We start from the raw sequence: 17,943 nt of genomic DNA on the forward strand, positions 1-17,943 counted from the left end.
ATCAGTACTGTAAGCAAAACAGTTTACTTTCCTAATATTGAATGATCTGCATGTTTACTACAACATTGATAACTCATAACAGCTAAGAATAATAGATTTTGAGACAAAACTGTCAGAACTGTAAACTGTCAGAAAAACAACCCGGGAGACAACAATTTATTCTATGACTTGTGGCAAATGTGTCATTTCTAATTACAGCTTATATAGTTATAGTAAGTAAAATAATAGTAAAATAATTTGGGATCATAATTTTAGATCATAAATTCGCTAAACAACAAAGTATCCTGTGCATTTAGTGCATCTGTTTCTGCGTTTGTGTATTTCATGTTGAATATATCAAGATTCTTAAAGGTGCCATAGAGTTCATTGGTTTAAGTTGTTCTCTGATATCTTCATAGCTGGTGTGTAACAGGTTGTAATTGTAAAATATGCTCAATTATAACCCCAGAATCTCCCCCTAGATAATCGGAAGCTATGGTTTGACCATATTTGGAATGATCATGAATATTGTTGAGCTCTGTTCTGAGGTGCAGCTAGTGTTAGTCTCTGCTCTCTCTCTTTTACTTCATTTAGACTAGCAGCGATTATACAACCGGCCTCTGAGTGAGCTGAGAGACTTACGTGGGCTCTACTGGTGCTCCTATTGGCTGACGCTCAAGAAAGTCGCTCTTCATTTGCATAAAGTTGAAGGATTCTCAACTTTGTTGCGCCGCTTGACACACCCACCTGGTCGCCAAAGGTCGCTGTCGCTCGCATAGATGGAGATCGCCGGAAGTTGCTGACTGTCAAATAAGAAGCTGACTCTGAATTTCTGAAATGTACACATGCAAACTAGTCATACTTAGTTTGTTAAATTATAAATATGATATTTTTATTTTTCCACTTGCCAGTTAGTAAAGTTGACAACAGTAAACTACATATTCAAACAGAAAGGATATTAAATGACCCAACAGATAGTTATACTGTGAAGTATTTACTTATAATTAAATTACTCTTCTTACTGTGAGGTGACAGTGCTATAGTTATAACCACTGAGCCACCGTGGTGCCTATAATATATGTAAAAATTATTGTAACAGACTGAAGGAGGCCAAAAAGCATTTAACAGTTCAAACTTATCTTTTAATGAACTTTTGCACATTTTAGACAGATGCGTAATACATTGCTGGAACAGCATCAACCGGCTCTCTCAAAAAATATGTTTTTCCCCTTTTGGAAATCCCCCTCTCTGGAGTGCCCAGACTCACTTTTTCCCATAATCACGCCCCTTAAATCCCTACATTACACCACATAATCACACACAAACATGTAACACAGGAACTATAACTTTTCTAGCATGCTACATTATATTAAAAATGGTTATAGATTAATTAATAAATATAAATATTGTGAATATCACCATAGTGATGAGTATTTATATTAACTACAAATAAATAATTATATGAATGTATGTTTTTTGTATATTTGACAATGCAGAGATGAGTGATCTGTTACATACTTTGTCTGATAGACGCTACCTTCAGCTCAGTCAAAAAAGAAACTCGTTACCTTTTCCGTTTGCGCGGGCTTTACTTGGTGGCTTTCCCCTTTTTGCTTTCTGTTTCATTGTTACTAAACTAGGAACATGCCATTGGTGAGCTGTTGAATTCATATTTGTGCAGTAAAATGGCAGAATCCAGTGTTTCTTTGGCTCAGGAGGATCAGTTCAGCTGTTTAATCTGTCTGGATCTACTGAAGGATCCAGTGGCCATTCCCTGTGGACACAGTTACTGTATGAGCTGTATTTCAGGCTATTGGGATCAGGATGAGCAGAAGGGAGTCTACAGCTGCCCTCAGTGCAGACAGACCTTCACTCCAAGACCTGCTTTAGGCAAAAACACCATGCTGGATGAAGCTGCTCGTCCTGCTCAGCATAACTCTGAATCTGTGGAGTGTGACATTTGTACTGAAGACAAAAATAAAGCTGTTAAGTCTTGTCTGGTGTGTCTGGAATCTTACTGTCAGACTCACTTTGAAAGTCATGAGGAATTTCACTCTAGAAAGCGACACAAAGTGACTGATGCCACTGGACGGCTGCAGGAGATGATCTGCCCTCAACATGACAGACTGCTAGAAATGTACTGCAGGACTGACCAGCGCTGTATTTGCATTTTGTGTTTGATGAATGAACACAAAACCCATGAAACTGTGTTACCAGCTGAAGAGAGAGCAGAGAAACAGGTAAGCTTGTTTCTTTTTGATAAGCTTTTTAAAACTGTCATTGCAATATTTTTGACTGTATGAGAACACACAACAGCTTCAGTCACCTTTTTAATGGAGATGTGAATAGATCAAATGTATTTATCATAAAAGTGCGATATGACAGATTTGTATTTATACCTTTGTGTTTCTAAAGCTTTTGTGTCATCATTTAGTTTTATATACATCTGTGGTTTACTGTAATTTGTCTGTTTTACAGAAACATTTTAAACAGAAACTTCAGCAGAGAGTGGAGGAGAAACAGAAGGAGTGTGAGGAGCTGAGAGCGGCTGTAGAGACTCACAAGGTGAGATTTGAGCAAATATCAACTACTGGCTCCTGGAGGAGCTGTTGGAAACTTAGTTAGGACTGTCCTGCAGTCGGTCAGTGAGGAGCCCAGTGCTGGAGCACTTTGAGTCCCACTGAAGCCCCTGTGGGGAACAGGCTATGAGGCAGCAGTAAGAGCTGAGTGAATGATTCTGCTGCTTCTCTCTGTGTGTCCAAACAGCGCTCTGCACAGGCAGCAGTGGAGGACACCGAGAGGATCTTTACTGAGATTATATGCTCCATCGAGAGAAGCCGCTCAGAGGTGACACAGCTGATCAGAGATCAGGAAAAGGCTGCAGTGAGTGGAGCTGAAGGACGACTGAAGAAACTGGAGCAGGAGATTGATGATCTAAAGAGGAGAGACGCTGAGCTGGAGCAGCTTTCACACACAGACCATAACATTCATTTCCTCCAGGTAACAAAGATCTGACAACCAGCTCATTGTGTTGAGATATAATATGTAGGTATCTGATTTTCTGATATTTCTGTTGTTGTGTCTTTGTCTGTGTAGAGTTTCCAGTCTCTCTCTGTTCTTCCTGCATCTACAGACTTCTCCAGCATCAGTTCTTGTCTTTCTTTTGATGATTTGCTAATGTTGGTCTCTCAGCTGAAAGAGAAACTGCAGCAGGCTTTGAAAGAAGAGAAAGAAAACATATTTCACACAGGTAAAGACTTGAAGCAACAATTTTCTCTCAGAAATGTCAATATTTTGAATATAATATAGAAAATAAAATCCCACAACACACTGCCTAAATTTACAGATGAATGGGATTTAAAAATGTGACATTGAACATGTCTGTTGGTTTTCTTAGTGAGACACATCAGTGTGATTCCCACCGCTGAACACGAGAGCAGGAATGAGTTCCTACAATGTAAGTCTCTTTTTTCTTATAATAAACAAACACACAGACATAAAGAGAAGCCATAGAGAAGAAGGTATGTTAAGGACTGGTTTATGAATGTTAATGGTTCACATTATTCAGTCATTTGTTTTATTCAGTGCACAGTGAGGAGTAATGATAGCTTGCATTCATAATAATTTAATCTAGTCACGGTTTGCAGAATTCTTTATTAACCCTATACAATTCTTTTATATAAACTGGTCATAAAATATTCTTTCTGAGTAAATGTGTAATATACAGTTCGTATGCGGTAGGCATACTTAAAATTAAGTACACTAAAAAAGTTTGTAATTTTACGGTTTATTTCCAGCAGCTGTGGTGCTGGAAAAAAAAAGTAAAATAACGGCTGTTAAATTACAGAAATTTACCGTAAAATAATGGACCTCTGTTATTTTACAGTAAATTTCTGTAATGCAACGGTTGTTTTTTACAGTAAATTTCTGTAATTCAACAGCCGTTATTTTACAGTAAATTTCTGTAATTCAACGGCTGTTATTTTTGGGTAAATTTCTGTAATTTAACGGCTGTTATTTTACATTGAATTTCTGTAATTCAACAACTGTTATTTTTGGGTAAATTTCTGTAATTTAACGGCTGTTATTTTACATTGAATTTCTGTAATTCAACAACTGTTATTTTTGGGTAAATTTCTGTAATTTAACGGCTGTTATTTTACATTGAATTTCTGTAATTTAACGGCTGTTATTTTACAGTTTATTTCGGGCTGGAAATAAACCATAAAATTGCAGATTGTTTTTCCAGTATAATTAACAGAATTGGATTTAACCAACATTTTGCCAATGACAGGTCAATTGACAATTTAAGTTTCTAAAAGTAAAGATTTAGGCTAACCAAGTAACTCTTCAGAAAGAATGTTACATTAAAAAAGACAAAACATTTTGGTAACACTTTATTTTGATGGTCCAGTTGATTATTAGGAGACTGTCTTTGATGGTTCTTTAATACGTTGATACTGCTCCTTCAACAGACATTGAACTGTCTATAAGAAACTTTCCAAGTACATGTCAACTTACACTAACCCTAACCCTTACCTAACAGTCTACTTATAATCTATTGAGAATTAGTTGGCATGTAGATGCGATGTAATGCAAATTCACCAAACGGACCATCAAAATATAGTGTGGCCAAATTTTTTCTTTGTGTCAGGTGTGACCTTTGATTACGTTTTACTGATGAAAACGTGGCAAAAAGTTAATGTCCTTTTTTCTTTTGGATTTCCAGATTACCAGCAGTTGACACTAGACTCCAACACAGCTTATAAATATCTTAGGCTGTCTGAGGGGAACAGAGTGGCGACTAGGTTGCAACATGTTCAGCCATATCCTGATCATCCAGACAGATTTGATGGTTCCTGTCAGGTGTTGTGCAGGGAGAGAGTGTGCGGACGCTGTTACTGGGAGATTGAGTGGAGAGGTTGTATAGAAACATCAGTGTTATACCAGAGCATGAGCAGGAAGGAACGGAAAAGTGAGTGTAGATTTGGACGTAATAATCAGTCCTGGAGTTTGTACTGCTCTGACTCCCGATGTTATTTCAGGCACAATAACCAAGAGTCTAAACTGCCAATAGTATCCAGCCTGTGTAGAATAGGAGTGTATGTTGATCACAGTGCGGGAACTCTGTCCTTCTACAGCGTCTCTGAGACAATGAGCCTCATTTACAGAGTCCACACCACATTCACTCAGCCGCTCTATTCTGGGTTTGGGGTTTACAAGCAATCACGAGTAAAACTGTGTGATCAAGCATAACATTTACACATTTAGTGTTTATCTGTTAGAGCTACCTGATTGAATGGTTTAAAATTTTGCAGTGACTATTATAATATTGATTAAAGAATAATAAAATATTGCAATGTTTGGTTTTTCCCACATCGTGCAGCCCCACACAGTACATTTGGATTAACTTTTTAATATTACATCCATCTCTGACAGCTGTACTGGTACACATCCCATACATACACACATCACCACTTACCTTTATTTTTTTCCTCCATCAGCTGTGGATGTCGAGTGCATGCACCATCTCACCAGCATCCAGTCATTTCCTCCACATTTCCATCTTTCCCCCAGTTGCACAGAGCATACACCTACACCAGGGGTGTCCAAACTTGGTCCTGGAGGACCGGTGTCCTGCAAATTTTAGTTCCAACCCTAATTAAACACACCTGAACCAGCTAATCAAGCTATTTCTAGGTGTAGAAACCTCCAGGCAGGTGTGGTAAATGAAGTTGGAGCTAAACTGTACAGGACACCGGCCCTCCAGGACCGAGTTTGGACACCCCTGACTTACACACACCCATTGTCTTTGCCTATTTGTTTGTCTGGGAATGTAGGACTTCAGCGCGGGGCTGGCCAAACTGAGCATAGGATTGCGCAGGCTTATGACGTCAGAAGCCGCACCATGGTGGCACCACATGCTGAAGTTTGACCCAACCATTGTTGTTTATGCTTGTTTCCATGAGCCGTTTGTGTATTAGACTATACAACTTCTGTTCTAAGGATCAATAATTGCGTATACCCTCGTTATACTCTCTTGTTTTGCTGATTAAACTTCCAAAACTTATGTGTTTTCGTGTGCCCTTTAACTCTATACCAAATGTTTTTTTTTTTTTTTATATATATTTTTTAAAATTGCGCCATTCCCCGCCCCCTGACGACCGCAGCAGCTGCGAAAAAATTTCATGAGAGTTTTTCGAAAACTCAGTCATCTAAATGATGTCTTGCTGTAACATTCAGGTACAATGATAAAACAACATGGGCATCGCTTTAGCCCCCTATATTTCTATTCAGCCCCCCTAAAAGTTTAGTAATCACTTCGTGAACTGTACAATAAAACATTCCCTCAGTCCTCTTTAAAGCCTATTTCAGGGTCTGTTAGGGCACTATTAGCTAGCCATTAATCATTGAACAGGATTAAACTATTAGCAACTGGCTTAAAATAAACAAATTTGTTGAAATGTTTCCTTTTTAAATGGATAGTGCACCCAAAGAAATAAAAAATTGTCATCATTTACTCAACCTTTAGGGGAGCGTGGGGCACAAAGTAAGCAGGGTTAAATGTAACACAGAGTTTTAAGGTATTTGCTCAGGGTTGATCATGGCATGCTTCAGAGGTTTTCAAAATCAGTGAAAGTATGAACCTAAAATCTTATATTGTAGTGATCACCGTTTTCTAGGAAGTTTCATTAAAGATGAAATCATTTTGAAAGATGTATAAAAAAAAAAACTGACTACTATCCAGTTTTTCAGGAAAACAGGTCACAGCGGGGTTAGATGTAACAGGGTGTAACAATTAAGCCACACCCTGTTGGACACCAACTAAACTAACAAAATATTTTTTTAATTTTGAATGTAACGTTGAGAATGTTTTTAAAAAAAACATTTATAGAATTTTTTTTTTAATAGACAAAAAATATATATTTTATTGCTAATAATGGAAATAAATGCATTGTATAATAATGGATAATAATCCAAATAAATCCAAATGTGTTTATCCAATACATAAATAAACACTGTGCTGTGTAGAATAAAAAAAGAAATGAGCCAATTTACAGTAAAAGTGCCTATTTAAAGTAAACAGAAATTAAATTAACTGTGTGAAATCTGCCTTTGTAAGGATGTTACAACTAACCCCGTTACTTTGTTCATTATTTTGCCAAAACAAAAAAAGTGTTACTTTGTGCCCCGCTCTCACCTACTTCTTCCAAGCGGCTTTGTTTATTTTTTATTCTGTTAAAGCTGGAAACCTGTAACCATTGACTTCCATAGTATTTGTTTTTTCCTTCTGTTGAAGTCAATAGTTACAGGTAACTTATGTTGAATAAATTTATTGCTAATGAATCAAATAAGCCTTAATTTTCGTCTTTTCTTTGCCCACTTTTAAAAATGGGCTGGGTGGGTAATAGTACGCCACCTTTTTTTTTTTTTTTTTTTTTTAGGACTACACCACTGATTAGGAGGTTATATGTCAAGAGTTTATTTCCAAAAACCAGCAACTGAGCAATTCCAGCGTTGTGGATGTGACATTTGCAGTAAAATTTCAAACATAAATTGACAGAGGAAGTGTATGTTAACATTATATTGAAGCATCTCTTTTTATTTCTTCAAAACAACTGACCAGAGTTTTGGGAGCAGAAAAATATCAATCTGTAAACGATTTTTATATTTTAAAAGAGTAAAATAAACATGCATTATGGATGTGACCAAAAAAAGGCTGCAAGTTTACAGTATACAACATACTTTGTAGGAATTCTGTGAATTAAATTGCATAACTCAAAAGAAACAATGCTAATCAACAGGAGAAAAGTCGGCTCACTAGAGAACAAACATGACTGATTTTAGTTGATTTGACATTTTTGCATTTCTTAGGAAAAAGTGTCGTTATGGATGTGACATCTCTTTGTTATGGATGTGACGGATGTGAAATTGCCACGAGTGACTTTGGTAAATCAAATATAATAGTTTGAAAACATTGACAGAAACATTTTTGAGTATTTTTAAAGCGCTGTAAAATACAAACCTACACAAAAAAACGCACAAGCGGTTTTGCTATTTTGGCCAAAACTTAATTTTTCGCATGGCAAGGTTGACATTTGCATGGAATTGCTCATCTCCATTTTTAGTCATTTTGAAAATAAATAATTATTTTTTAAATAAATGTCTATGTATTTTGGCCTGGTCCTGCTTCCTTTTACATAATTAACTTTTTATTGGTAAATAATATATAATTGCGATAAGATACATACCAGCACATCTACCGTCATATAACACAGAATGAGCTCATCTGTACCCTCAAACATCTCAGAGCTTCAACAAAAAAACAACTACTTTAAGACACAAAATTCCTCAAATAACTGTTTATTTCTATTAAATACAACACAGACAAATCCAGTTAGTGCTTCTGCTGTGACTAGTTGCAAATATATATGTATAATCTATATCTAATTTAGATCATAGCAAACTCTCAAAACAACATATCCTGTACATTTCATGTAGCCTTCATCTGCTACTCCGTTTGTAATCCTGGACCACAAAAACAGACAAGTGTCAATACTTTGAAGCTGAGATGTTGTAAATAAGCTTTCCGTTGATGTGCGATTCGTGAGGACAGGACGATATCTGGAAATCAGTAATCTGAGGAGGGAAACATCTAAATGTAATAAATGAATGAATGAATTCCCTTTAAAGATGTATTAATGAAATGCTGAGCACTGCACATTAATAATCAAATCAAATTTAGTATACTTTTACAGTAGGAACTTTGCTAAAAACCTTCATGGATCATTTTTAACGGTATAAAAAAAAAGGAACAATTCTCGCTTATGCTAAAAGTGTACACTAGTGCAACACCGCAGACACACGGTTCAGCACACACAGTCCAGGACACATGATCTAGGCAGGGGGGAACCATATAAGGTTAATGACAGACCAGTCTTCTATTTTTATCTTGTTTAACAAAGACCAACTCATTAGGAGCAGTATCGCCACCTACTGTATTTCACAAATATGGCGATCGAGACCATACGTGACTGAACAGTTTTAACAGATTGCGCATGTGCGGCTGAGATTGCATCACTCAGAATGCGCATGTGCGGCTGAGATTGCATCACTCTGAATGCGCATGTGCGGCTGAGATTGCATCACTCTGAATGCGCATGTGCGGCTGAGAGTGCACCGGTCTGAGATTGCATCGTGTCTGCATACAGACCCTTCGCAACAGTTTAGGGTTTCCCATTTCAGTTATTAGCCCCTTTCACACATACAGACCTTTCCGGAAAATTACCGGCAATTTTCCGGAAAGGTTGTATGTGTGAACAGGCCCTTTTTGAAAATACCGGTAAATTCGTTTTGGCTATTTTCTGGAAAGAGAAGTTGTAACATTACCGGTAATTTGCCGGAATGCTGCGCTGTGTGAATGCAGAAGGAAGATTGCCGGAAAGAGCGCGTCCACGTCTAGAACGTGCTGACGTGAGACACCTGCTTTAGCCAATCAGAACAGTCAGACGCATTCACGTGCGCACTGTTTATGAGAATATTTTTCCAGACTCCTTTAGCTGCTAGATGTTAGTCAGATAACGTTTCTATGTTCCTTCTTAATGCTTACTGTGTAAATAAATATCGATAAAACATTTATGATAATCCGTTGTTTGTTTACCTTCAAGCTTTGCGTGTGCCCGTGAGCGCCCATAGTGCCAGCACACACACATATCATGTACATCTCGACATGCGAAAGTGTTCCTCTATATGTTTTCATTGAAGTTGTACTCAATACTGATCCATTCAAAGAGTTTGTAATGTAGTCAAATGTTTACAAACACAAGCGAAGCCGTTTAGAGGTCATTTCTGGTTAATGATGTCAAAATTTACCGGTATTTTGAAATGGATGTGTGAATGCTCTTTTCCGGAAAAATTCCGTAACGTCCTCGCCTGTGTGAACAGCGCCTTTTTGAATATACCGGTAAAGTCGTTCCGGAAATTTTCCGCATATTTACCAGTATCACTGTGTGAAAGGGGCTAAAGTTTCATTATTATACCGTAACGATCATTTTAACATCTGTGCACTTTTGGTACTCGTATTATTTATATAAAAATAATTAGTAAAACACGTATGACTATTATTTAAGCAGATAAATAGTATTCAATCGCTGGAGTACAATATTAATATAGTGTTATACATTTATTAAATGTAAAGATTTGCATTACATGTAAAGATGGCTTACAGCCTATACATATTAACCTGCTATAATTTCCTTCATTCTAATGAATCCATTATATAAATAAATGAAACCTGTTCAGTTTAACAATGTTTTTTAGCAAATCTGCTATTGACTCTGTCGGATGAATAATGACTGATAGAGAAGTGTGCAGTCTGTTATATTGAATGCTGATCGGCAACAACATGACCTTTTTGCCTGTCTCGATCGCCGTATTTGTGAAATAGAATACACTATTGTTTATTGTGTACACTATTTATCAACAATACATATAAAATATACTGATGATGAGATCTGAGAAGACGTTTATAACATTAACATCCGTCATAACCATATATGGCAACGTGATGGCAGTGGGTAGCACTCTCGTCTCACCGCAAGAAGGTTGCTAGTTCAAGCCTCGGATGGGTCAGTTGGCATTTCTGTGTGGAGTTTGCATGTTCTCCCTGCGTTTGCGTGGGTTTCCCCCACAAGTCCAAAGACATGCGCTATAGGTAAATTGGTTAAGATAAATTGTCCATAGTGTATGTATGGATTTTTCCCAGTTATGGGTTGCAGCTGGAAGGGCATCTGTTGTGTAAAACATATTGGCAGTTCATTCCGCTGTGGCGACCTCTGATTAATCCAAAAAGAAAATAAATGGCTGCGTCTGAAACCGCATACTTTCATACTATACAGTACGCTAAAATCAGTATGCGGGCCGAGTAGTATGTCCGAATTCATAGATTTCGAAAATCAGTATGCGAGAAGTACCTGGATGACGTACTACTTCCGGCGATATTCTAGAGTGCTCATCCCATGCATACTGTGCTATCCCATAATGCCCTATGAGGCTAAATGGAAGTGACGCAACTGACGCAGGTAGGTCATGTGACCATGACAAAACGGCGGATGTAGTATGTCCGAATTCCATTCATACTTTTCACATTCATACTGTATAAAACGTACTTTTCTAACGGTCGAGTAGTACGTTTAAATTCAAATGCAGTACCTACTGAGTAGTAGGCGGTTTCGGACGCAGCCAATAATGAATATTCATATATGCTTTACCTCTGGCTAGATTGTGCGTGTGTCTGCAGCTGGATATTATTGGTGCAACTTGGCAGGGCACAAAGGTTTTAAAATGTTTTTTTTTTTTACGTGTTTTGTATCGACTATTTTATTTAGTTTTAAGGGCAACAGTATCTCCAGCAGAAAAGGATCCTCCACATCAAAATCTACTGGTCAGCCCATGATTCAGAAAACATCTGAAAAAACAAATCCCTTGTGCACCAACATCCAGGCCTGCGCTAGAGCTGAACAGTGCAGCGGCTTTACTTTATATCCAGAGATGCCTTTTTAAGGTGTTAACAAACCTTTTTTGTTTTTGAAACTAATGAAGATGATTTATTTGAATTATTCAGCCTGACATGTTTATGGTCCCAAAATATTTTGTTTAGTTTCTTAAAATATAATATATTATGAGGGAAAATGGTTGTTCTTTTTTACCCAGACAATTATAAAAAACTAATTTTAGAGCAGTGATCACAAAACCGTGATACCATAAAACCATATTTTTATCCAAGGTTATGATACAATCAGGGCATACCCACACTATGCTATCCAAACCATGCCCAGGCCCGTTTCCCAGATCGTTTGAGAAGTGAGTGTTCTGAATCAGGCTCAAGCACGGTTCACGTGGCCGGCCCTGGCCCGGTTGGAAGAGGTGTGCCAGAGCGCAGTTCACTTGGGCTTTGACATGGTACGCTTGTAGTGTGAGTGCAAAGCGTGCCTGAGCCCGAAACTTAAGACGAGACGTGACTTTTAGGGGATTGTTTAATATGGATTTATTAATCATTCTTTCTGTTCAATGAACACAAACTGTCGTAGATTATTAAAGACGAAAACCCCTTACTGCACGACAGCTGCACCTTCAGCAAACCTCCTAATTCCTGCAGCACGAGGACTTTATGATTGTTTATGAGCTTCAAAAGTGGCGGATCTGTTCAGCGGAATATATAACTGCGCGTCACTGCATATCAAACAACTAAAACAATATAACTAGAGAAATCTCCGCTGTGCTGAGCGAAAGCGCTTACTGAACTGCGCATCATCGGTGATATAAGCGTGCCCGAATGTAATGTGAGTGCGGGTAGACTGGGGAGACGGGAGGGGTGACAAGCGTGCTTTGGCCTGGTTCAGGACAATTGTACTTGGTTTAAGTACGGCCTTATTCTGGTCCATGCCTAAATGCATCACGAGTCTACTTCTGTGGTCCAGGATCACATTTCACGCTTAACAAATCAGTGTCCTCATGTGCTCACATCATCCTGCTATTGCACGCCTGCTGTCTTCAGTGTGTTTCAATGCATCTCACTGCTTAATTTGATCAAAATAAAGACCTGGGAAAAGTCCTGCTACAAAATGACACTCTGGAATATGAAGGTCTTTATTTGAAACTCTTCTCAAGACACCTCTAGAATCTAGAAATATCTACAAACTCCCTGAGGGTAGTGTGTCCTGCTGCGTTTGAGACTGTAGTTGAGCGAGCGCGTGCAGGTCGGGATGGTGTTTTTTAGTGTGAATGCGCAGGTACTGTTTCCCGGCGAAGCGTTTCCCGCAGCGACTGCACTCGTACGGTCGTTCCCCGGTGTGGACGGTCTGGTGCGCCGTGAGGTGTCCGGACTGTGTGAAGCGTTTCCCGCACTGCTCGCATCGATAGGGCCGCTCGCCTGTGTGTATGCGCATGTGTGTGTCCAAACTCTGAGACGTGGTGAAACTCTTCCCACAGATTGAGCAGATGAAATGCCGCTTGCCGGTCCCGCATCCGCGTAAAGCGCCCAGACGCCCGTAGAGCCCCAGCCCAGACACATTCCCAAGCGCAACCAGCCTCTGCGCAGCAAACAACGGAGAATTATGGGGCACAATGGAGTCTGAGCCGCCGACTCCCTGTGGAGAGTTCTGTAAGTGTGCCAGAGTGTTACGTACTGAGTGTGTGGCCCAATCAGAAACCGGATCCAGGTCCGTCTTCATGCACAGGTCCTCCTGAAACACTCGGTGGAGGTGAGCGGCGCGAGCGTCTGATGCAGCGGTCTGAGAAAGGGAGAAGGACGCATTATCAGAAACAGTCAGATCAATGCTGGAGTGCTGAGACTCGTCGGCGCCAGAGTGAGTGTCTGCAAACGTGAGTGTGTGAGAGTGGGTGTCTTGGTCCGGAGAGTGCGAGAGTGTGTGTGAGTCTTGTCCTGACAACTCAACTACATCCGCTTTAGGAGAGTCGTGAGTCGCTGCGGAGACGCTTTCACCTTCGTCTTCATCCTCATCCTCATCTGTGGAGAAACACACGCATGATCAGCTCAGGTTTGCTGGTTATTCGTACATAATGTATCTTCCAAAGTTAGCATCTTTTCAACATCTGAAATTTGATGCCGTGTATTAAAGGTCCTGTGAAGTGCTTTGAAATGTGAATTTTTTATTCAGTTTGACGTGATCTCAACTGAGAAACGGTTTTAGAACAGGGTGACACACAGAGTAGCTCCTCCTTCCCTTTAAAAAACAGCCAATAGCGTTTCATTTTTATCACAGCTCCGCCCTTGAGTGGTTGAGCTCAAGTGCGTCAAATGAAAAGAGTCCTCAAGGGGCGAGGCATGTCTGATACGAGAGCATTTGATTAGTGAGAATTAATTTTTTTAATTGTGTTTTAACAATACAATCATATTAACCATAACAATGGGTGACATCTAGTACAGTAATAAACAAGAACAATCATAAATAAATAAAAATAATACTAAAATGAGATAATAAAAAAAGTTTCAGTTTTTAATTTTTTTTGCTGTAAACACATTGTAATGTGGTAATTAAACCATTTAAGTCACAAAGAAAATTCTGCAAATTAGGAAATAATGAAGAAATTTTACATTTGTGAAAATGTTTACCCAATAAAACAAAAAATGTAATGTTTGTCATGAGAAAAGTAACAAATTATATCAAAAAGAAAAATCTTACAATTTTATGTAAAAAAAAACAAACTGATCAATTAGACTAAAACACTTTAACGTGGCCATTTGACAAGAAGAGGATCTATCGATTCGATACTTGAGTTACAAAAGACACAATTTGAATTAGGATTACCAAATTTAAATACAATCTAGTTTGTATAGATTGTATTATAGATTGAATCTAGAGTATATACTGTGTAACACTTTTAAATTCTTTATCTTTGTTGGGAACACCAAATTTGAAAGGTAAAAACCAAACTGTTTTTCCAATTAATTTGATCTATTAGATAATTACAAAGAAATTTCCCTTCGGAGTGATTTTTTTCTTTAAGTGGAACACATTTTTTCTATTTTTATTACTACATTTGTAAACGCATTTGTTCAACTAAAAACCTTGGTTCTTTTTTAGCAATCACTTTTGGTGAAATGAGTTCATGAGAAACTAAAGACAGACATAAAAAAGACATGAAAAAAAAACATTGATCCATTTAAGTGACAAACTACGAGCTTTACATGTTTATATCAGTTTATATCTTCTAAATGTGAAAATTGTCACTGTTTTAGAGCACACTAGTTTATAGATATCTTAGAAACTAACAATACTGATACTAACATCTAAAACACTTAAAAAGCAATTATATTTAATGCCATTAACAAATGTTCTGGGTTATTTGTAGTCCTGTATTTTCTTTAATTATTTAATTTTTTTTTTCTTCATCTCAAATGTGACGCCACATATTCAAAAGCTAATTGTTATGGTGCCATAAAAACAAATGATTAAAGTATAGATTTTGATATAATTATACATTACATTGAACTTTCAATACATTTACATAATTCATACAATTAAAGTGTGTAATATTCATACTTGTCACCACCCTTGGTTTGGTCAGTTTGTGCTTAATATGTGACCCTGGAGCACAAAAATCATGTCTTATTTTGCACTTGTGTGTTTGTAGCAATAGCCAATATGGGTCAAAGTTAGGGCTGCATGATATTGGAAAAATCTGACATTTCAGTATTTTGGGTGTTTTTTTTTTTTTTTTTTTTGCGATGTATACTGCGATATGAGTACAATTTGATCAGAAGACTAAAAAATCTTTACTTGGAGGGAATTTATCATTTTGAAGTTAATTAATATGGTTCCGTAAGGGAGGGTATCTGCATAAAATATATTAAACAGTCTAGCATAGATAAACACAATAAAGTAATTAAACAATAAAAATAACAGTTTTTTTGTTTTCCACAGAGTCTAACAGTTTTCAGGTATACAGTAGTTCAATAATCAAATTTAAAATATATAATTCAATGAAATTAATAATAATTAAAGTTACAAATGGAACAACTTCTTAGGCCTGAATGCTTTAGAAATCCTCAAACATTCACAGGCCTCAAAAACCCATGCAAATGATGAATTATAATCCAGACTCAACATCGCATATCCTGTGATGTGACCATGGAGAAAGATCACATTACCATATCGATGCTGAAATGATTTATTGTGCAGCACTAATTTTCTTTGCCAAAAAATTATTAGAATTTTCTACAGTAAATAAACAGAATTATAACTTTAAAGGCCATTTTCCCAATATTTAGATTCTTTTTTCCTTTCAGATAGCAGATTTTAAATGGTTGTATCTCAGCTAAATAAAGTACTGTCATAACAGAGCTTACAGATTAAGTATAAATCTCAATCAAAATAAAAATGACCGGTTGTGTGGTCCAGTGATATATTTAGTAAATATTATTGCATTTTCACAATCAGATGAGAAACTGATTAGCTGAATAAAGACATTTTTGGCCTCTGGAGAGCTGCTTTGTTGCTGAAACTGAAGTTGTTTTATAATTGAAGAACTAAATGTTGACACTGAACAAACCTGGAAATGACTTAATACTGGATGAACAACAACACTGGCACTTATTAAATATATAAAGTGGACAGCATAAAAAATATAAACTGTTAAATGTCAGAAGTGTTTATGGTTTAAGGTTCTTTAGCCATTACTTTACATTAGCTACATATCTTAACAGTTTATTTTAATTATTTGTTAATTCAAGATTATTCATACAAGATTTTGATGCACTAATATACTGGATCATTTAGAAAAAAAAAAGTAAAATGCTCATTTAGTGTATTAGGGCAGTATATAATAACCATTACATACATTTTTTTTAAAGGAAATCTAATTATAAATAATGGAAGATTATAATGCAAACATGTATATTTAACCATCCAACATATGTACATATTTAGTTGTGTAAATTGCTTCCTTGTCCTCATTTGTAAGTCGCTTTGGATAAAAGCGTCTGCTAAATGTAAATGTAAAATGTAAATACTTTGTGTGATTCATTTGATATGTTCCTTTGCTGATGTCTAATAAAGAAAATTAACAATAATTTTAACTCCAGGTAACTCACCTTCCAGTGGCGGATGCTCGAAGCCTTCCTCTTTGATTTGCATTTGGATCAAATCTCCTTCCTCACGAAACTCCCGCACCTGCAATCCCATCAAAAACAAGAAAACTGTAAATTATATGCATAAATGAAATTTTAATTACAATATTTCTTTTAAAAAATGGCAATATATATATATATATATATATATATATATATATATATATATATATATATATATATATATATATATATAAAAACTAATTTTTAAATTTGCTGTTACCTAAAAACTGAACAAACAAGAAAATATGGTCCTTTTTGTTGTAAGCTCAATTTTTTATTTGTAAGGAACATCAGTAGTTTGAGTAAAACTATTTTTTTAACTATTTTAATAACTTGGAGCCTTTAGTATAAAACAAACAAGCAAACAGATGTGATGTTTCATCCGTACCATAATTTTTAGACAGCACAGTACTAATGATTCAACTTTAGTAGAGTTAAGACATTATTATTTGTTGGAATAATCATGTTTTTGAAACACAACAAATGAAAACATTAATTTTACCAACAACTTTTATTGTCCTAAAAAAATCTAAATGACTAAATTTAAATGAAAAGAGAGACTGGTATACCAGCGTCAAGTGGTCTCATGATTATTTTCAATGACTCGATATATAAACAGACGGTCATCTGACCTCCAGTGCTGTGGCCCGGCTGCTCGACTCTCCTCCTCCGGGTGTTTTCCGGTCTAGCAGCGGTTCTCGGGCACTGTTGTCCCGCGTTACCGAGCTCTCCTCGCTGTACCCCCGTGCCGCCACGATCGACTCAATGAGCTGCAGTTTCCGCCGGAGCTCCTCGTTCTCCTTCTGATGGCGCGAGATCTCGATGTGTAAAACCGCGTATCCGTCGTCCACGAGCTCGCAGATTTCCGCCACCGCGGCGCGAGTCAGCGTCTCCATGATGGTCGCGAGTTGGGTGTGAAACGCCCGGTAATTCGCCATCCTACACGGTCCTCTGCGTTGTGGCCGCCTGTAGATACAGCGGTCAAGCGTACTCGTTAGTGTACACACTTAAAATACGGTGACAGATGATTTCTCTGTAGTAAAAAAGCGACACTGACCTGCGTTGTTTTGATTTTTGGTCCAAAACCTTGTAAACGTTTGGAGACTGTTGTTAGTGGAGGCTGATGTCGTTTCCGGTGGGCTTCGGTCAGATGTTTCGTCAAAATAAAAGTCATGTGGACGGTGTTCAAAACAAACCCCCCAACATAATATAAAAAAATATAGCGCTAACTTAGGCCCACATGTAATCTGTGCGCATAGAAATCATCATATTTTTAGCCCATGATTGAGTCCATGTATTTACTTGTGTAA

At 37.3% G+C, this 17,943-nt stretch overlaps 2 protein-coding genes and 1 long non-coding RNA gene across 9 annotated transcripts; 2 read left to right on the forward strand and 1 right to left on the reverse strand.

Moving 5' to 3' along the window:
• The first annotated feature begins 923 nt into the window (after positions 1 to 923).
• Positions 924 to 5,477, forward strand: LOC570079 (E3 ubiquitin/ISG15 ligase TRIM25-like). Its single transcript, XM_087241240.1, has 6 exons — positions 924 to 2,219; positions 2,458 to 2,544; positions 2,746 to 2,979; positions 3,076 to 3,229; positions 3,377 to 3,436; positions 4,709 to 5,477. The coding sequence occupies exons 1-6, from the start codon at positions 1,665 to 1,667 to the stop codon at positions 5,233 to 5,235; spliced, it is 1,617 nt and encodes a 538-aa protein (XP_087097366.1). The 5' UTR covers positions 924 to 1,664; the 3' UTR covers positions 5,236 to 5,477.
• A 1,945-nt stretch (positions 5,478 to 7,422) lies between these two features.
• On the forward strand, positions 7,423 to 10,917 carry LOC147846468 (uncharacterized). Its single transcript, XR_015478846.1, has 2 exons — positions 7,423 to 10,590; positions 10,681 to 10,917. It is a non-coding gene; the product is annotated as an uncharacterized LOC147846468 (long non-coding RNA).
• si:dkey-7l6.3 lies at positions 8,328 to 17,774 on the reverse strand. 7 transcript variants are annotated; one of them, XR_015478845.1, is made up of 6 exons: positions 17,691 to 17,774; positions 17,266 to 17,599; positions 16,595 to 16,673; positions 13,167 to 13,507; positions 10,671 to 13,070; positions 8,328 to 10,587 (listed from the first exon to the last, which is right to left on the reverse strand). XR_015478845.1 is itself a non-coding variant. In XM_087241244.1 (6 exons), the coding sequence occupies exons 2-6, from the start codon at positions 17,569 to 17,571 to the stop codon at positions 8,533 to 8,535; spliced, it is 648 nt and encodes a 215-aa protein (XP_087097370.1). In that variant the 5' UTR covers positions 17,572 to 17,599; positions 17,691 to 17,774; the 3' UTR covers positions 8,328 to 8,532. The 7 variants fall into 7 exon arrangements, 4 of the variants coding, with proteins under 4 accessions (XP_087097370.1, XP_087097369.1, XP_087097368.1 ...); XM_087241244.1 differs by lacking the exon at positions 10,671 to 13,070 and having other exon boundaries at positions 8,328 to 8,619; positions 13,167 to 13,271; positions 13,437 to 13,507; XM_087241242.1 differs by lacking the exon at positions 8,328 to 10,587 and having other exon boundaries at positions 11,556 to 13,070; positions 13,167 to 13,271; positions 13,437 to 13,507.
• Positions 17,775 to 17,943: the final 169 nt, after the last annotated feature.

This window comes from Danio rerio, chromosome 2, assembly GCF_052040795.2.
Source record: "Danio rerio strain M-AB ecotype USA chromosome 2, GRCz13ab, whole genome shotgun sequence".
In the NCBI taxonomy this organism is placed as follows: Eukaryota; Metazoa; Chordata; class Actinopteri; order Cypriniformes; family Danionidae; genus Danio; species Danio rerio.